This window comes from Halyomorpha halys, unplaced genomic scaffold (genome assembly GCF_000696795.3).
Source record: "Halyomorpha halys isolate HHAL.00 unplaced genomic scaffold, Hhal_1.1 Scaffold148.1, whole genome shotgun sequence".
Classification (NCBI taxonomy): Eukaryota; Metazoa; Arthropoda; class Insecta; order Hemiptera; family Pentatomidae; genus Halyomorpha; species Halyomorpha halys.
The window spans coordinates 104,172-108,905 of NW_027112919.1; the positions used below are offsets into that span (position 1 = coordinate 104,172).

At 24.5% G+C, this 4,734-nt stretch overlaps 1 protein-coding gene across 1 annotated transcript in view; it reads right to left on the reverse strand.

Moving 5' to 3' along the window:
• Nucleotides 1–1,846: 1,846 nt before the first annotated feature.
• Nucleotides 1,847–4,734, reverse strand: part of LOC106678599 (uncharacterized) — a 53,916-nt gene continuing 51,028 nt past the window's right edge. Inside the window, exon 7 of the mRNA XM_067050590.1 lies at nt 1,847–3,002. Coding sequence (XP_066906691.1) covers nt 2,622–3,002 — 381 coding nt within the window. The 3' untranslated portion in view covers nt 1,847–2,621. The remainder of the gene's footprint in view (nt 3,003–4,734) is intronic.

A 4,734-nucleotide genomic window follows, 5' to 3' on the forward strand; every position in this document is an offset into this window, starting at 1 on the left:
GTGTCTCCCTGCTTCATAATATTATCAAGGAGCATTCTCTGAAGGAAAAGAAATCAAATTAATCTACATTAACTTTTTTTTAAAAAAATAGCTAAATAGCATCCTATACAATGAAAACTATAGTTACTAGTCAAAATTGATGAGTCTGCCAACTAAAGTTAGGGGGATAAAACATTTTAAAAATTTTTTTTTATATGGAGCTCCAACTATCAACAACACTAAAAAACCTAATAGAACATCATTTAAAGAAAATTTAATTATCTAAAATATAAGCCCTAAAAGAGCTATTCATGTCCAATATCTCCTGAGATACACTTTTTTTTTTTTAATCATTTATTTATTGTTATTTACAACTGTATAACATATATACAAGTAAATTTGCTGTAGGTGACATAGTGACATGATACAAACATGTGGAGAATCTACCCATTGATAGAACTCCAATACACTTTTTTTTTAAAAAAAAAAAAGTTACTTCACAACGAAATAAGGAAAAATCAGTAGTTAATCAATTTATTTCAGAAAATTTATATCTCAAGAACCATTAGACGTACAGATGTTTAACACTCAGATTATAGCTAATTTAATATGCTATAAAGTAGTTTATGACATTTATCTTTGTAGGAGTCGTAATTTGTATATTTCCATTTAATTATACATTTTGCATATGACATTTTTAGTCTTAACAAGTAGAAACCTACATTTTGTTAAAAAAAACTATTGCTCCTACACAAAGATAAACTTCATAAACTACTTTTTAGTACATTAAATTAGCCGCATTCTGAATGGTGATAGACATCTGTGCGTCTAATGATTCCTAAGATATAGATTTCATAAAATAAACTCACTAACTACTGATTTTTCCTTATATCATTATAGAGTTGCATTTTAAAACAGTGTATCACAGAAACTATTGAAGTAAATAGCTCTATTAGGGCTTATATTCTAGATAATTTAATTTTCTTTAAATGATGTTCTATTAGGTTTTTTAGTGTTGTTGATGGAGCAAATTGGGGTGAAATAACTGCCTTTTTCTCCTCTTGGGATCTTGAATTAAAAATTTTATCACATGACTTTTTTTTTTTTTATCATTATGGTTGTTTGTTTTATATTCATAGCAATAAATATATTTCATATTAAAAAATAAATAAATAAAAAAAAAGTTATATATTCTAGACCTTTTTTGTATTTTTCTTATTAAATCTATCTATAAAATTAAGTTTCAAAATTTCCCAAAAATAGATAATTGGTATAAAGGAAAACTAAAGTTTCAAATGAATCAATATTTATTTAAAAACTATAAGCTATACAACTTTCTTACACTATTATGTACAAATAAACCACTTCTAAACAACAAAAACAGATCTGTTAAAACTAACAATACATCAAGTTCATCAGAGACAAAAAACTTAGCAATACAAAATAACTTAAATATGAATTATCCTTACTGACAATTTAAAGCTCCATTTACAAATAATTACTGATATAATTTGTATAATACTATTTACAATAATTTTAAAATCTCTTATTTACAAAATCTACATAAATATGTTATGTTCACTTAACATAAAAATAACATAATTTTGTTATCTTAAAATATACCATGAACAAGAGATCAAATAAATAGAGTGAATTCAATTGAATTATATTACGATTAACTACTATGTTAATTACTTCTTGAGAATTTGAATTCTAAACACTACATTAGAGTTGTTTTATATTTATGTTAATTTTTAATTCAACATTCTAATTACAATAAAACCTCGATTGAATGGTTTAAATTGATATTTTGATATAAATTTACATGTTAATTAAACTTATTAAATGATGCTTTAACAATAGTAGGAACAGTTAAACATACATAAAAAATATATTACTATTAATAGTTGTTTGGATAGTAAAAACTTAAATATGGGTATATTAAAACTCTAATTGTGTATCGAAATGAAACATAAAAAAAAAAAAAGAAAATAAATAAGCTGAAATATACTTTTAAAAAGAAAAACATTTATATATGTTTTATTAAATATGTGTGTAGATGTTTTTTCTGTAAAAATCTAGCCTTTGCATAACGTTTTACTTTAATTTAACGTTAAAGCAAAAACGCTCTAATGTTTAAAGTTTTTGATTATTAAGATGTTTAATTCTTATTTATTTATAATTTTTTTAACCCAGTAACTATTTTATTGAAGTTAAGGGTTCAAGTGAAATTGTTTTTAACATGTAACGCAATATCATATTTTCCTTTACTTAAATTTTAAGTTTGTTCCAATAAATAATTTTTTTAATATAGTTTTAAAGGTTACTTGATAAAATTTTTGTTATTTTTATAGTAATTTTCAATTATTTTTTGTTTTATTTGTAGATCTAAGTATTTATAAACATATGCACTGCTGCTTCCAGCTCTCTTCTTTATTACCCAAATTAATCGAAGTTTTACAGTTAATAAAGTATCTAACTTTAAACATTTATCCTATATTTAAGAAAAGTATGGAAAAGCTGTAATAAAATACAGCTATTATTTTTTTTTCTCATAAAAAGATTATTAAGTTAAAGTTCATTCAATGAATTCATAAATAAAATTTCTATTTATAAGTAACGATATTTTTAGACTAAAATTATTATAGTATGACTCGATCTGCTTCTAGCATTTCGAGAGTTGACAGATTCTGACAAGCTGCAGGCTCTTCTGTCATATTTATGTCACAAGGGGCACCAGCGAGGGTGATGTTAGTAATATCTCTGCCAGTCCAGGTCGGTCCAAGGTTGGAAATGCATTGCCAAGAAGCCAGGCCACCAAATGCGGAAACAAGGCTATTCTTGTTGTCTTCTGTTTCTGGGCTGAACAGGATAGTGTTCTTGAAATTGTCAGAATACTTGTCCAAAGCTTTGATAATCTCTGAAGCGAATGCTTGATCTGCGATTATGACAGTCCTGCGAGCCTTGCAATTACCCAAATCCCTCATCATTTCTTTCACGGTGTAGACTTCAGTTTCATCTAGCTGTAAAAATTAAAAAATAGATATATTATAATTTAAGATTATTGTGTAAATCTGCATTATTTAATGAGATTACTAATTGAATAAGGTAACTCATATAATATTTGGATGAAGAAAAATACTTTAAATTATATACATAAATAATTGACCATATGATTTCAAATTATGAAGAAGATGGTCAGGATTGTGATCAAAAGATAATGAAAACAATTAACAACTATTTATTTTCATAACTAATAATATATACCGATAGAATTAAAATTATTATATTATACCTATATTGTATTCATTTTATTATCTTGACAACATTTTCTATCAGTAATTCTATTATTAGTTACGTATTTTTTCATTTAATTTATAATTAGTTTTTCCTAAATTAGAAAACTCTTGTAGTTATTATTAATATTATCATATTTTTATATCTCTTTTTTGTTTTATTTTTCATTTTTCATCCTATTTTCATATCTCTTTCCTGTAAATACAACGTATTTTTAATAGAAATAAAACCGTTAATAGTCATCTCCCCTCCACTCCTCAACGCTCCCGATTTTCTGTCAAAGTCTCTAAAGCTGTCAACTTTAACAGGTGTGTGGTACTGGTTTGCTCTTTACTCATTTATTATCATTTAGTTATTAAGTTATTATTATTATTATTAAATTTATTTTTATTTATCCTTTCTCAACCTTTATTTAATCTCAACTTACTTCTTTATTTTCCGTCTTTTAATGTGTTAAATTTTTTTTTTCTCATATCTACTTTTCTGTTCTTGCGTCTCCTGTACATTTTTAACCTTATAGTTTACATAATTTTTAATATTCTTATCATTGTTTATTTTATATTAATACCATTTTATTTCTTCTTTTCTTTTATTTTTATATAATTTTCTTTTCACTAATTTTTACATAATTTTAACCCTACTTTAATTTACCTTTTTGTATCTTATTATCTTACTATTTCAAAATGTTTTTAGTTGTTTTTGTATCTTTTTAGCCCTGATGAAGCTCTAAAAAATGAGGCGAAACGTCAGAAAATAAATAGTTGTTAACTATATTTGTTCTGTTTTTACCACACTCCTAACCATCTTCTTCATAATTAAAAATACTTTAAACTTTTAATTCTCCAAATATTAAAAATTTTCAACCACTATTTCTACAAATATGTTCAACATTACTGCATTTAAGTTTAAAATAACAATTGGTTTTAGGTCGAAATACAAATACAATAATAGAACTATTAAAATTACAAAAATTATAGTGGACAGTTCTAAAATTTATTTAAACAGAAATTATTTATAAAATTATATATATATATATTTTTAATTTGGATCAACAACCACTGGAGAATCAAGACTTCAATTCTACCCAATTAAAAAAAAAAGAGATTTATTCCTTTATAATAATCTTTTCACTTTTTAGTGACGGTTTTATTGTTTAAATAAAATAATTTGTTTCCAAGTTAAGTCTCAAACAGTCTTTATTACATCTAAAATGTCAAAATTTTGGTCCAAGCTGGCCATCCTCAAGGACAGGCTTAAATATAAATTTACACCTTACATAGAACAATTTTTTTTTTTATTTTATTCATTTATTGATATTTATAACTGTATAAAAAATACAACAAGTACATTTGATCATAATGACATATTATATGATACAAGATGTAGAGAAACTACCCAGTAATAGAACTCTAAAAACAGTTTACAATATAAGGTCACGAGGCCATCTTCTTTTCAGGC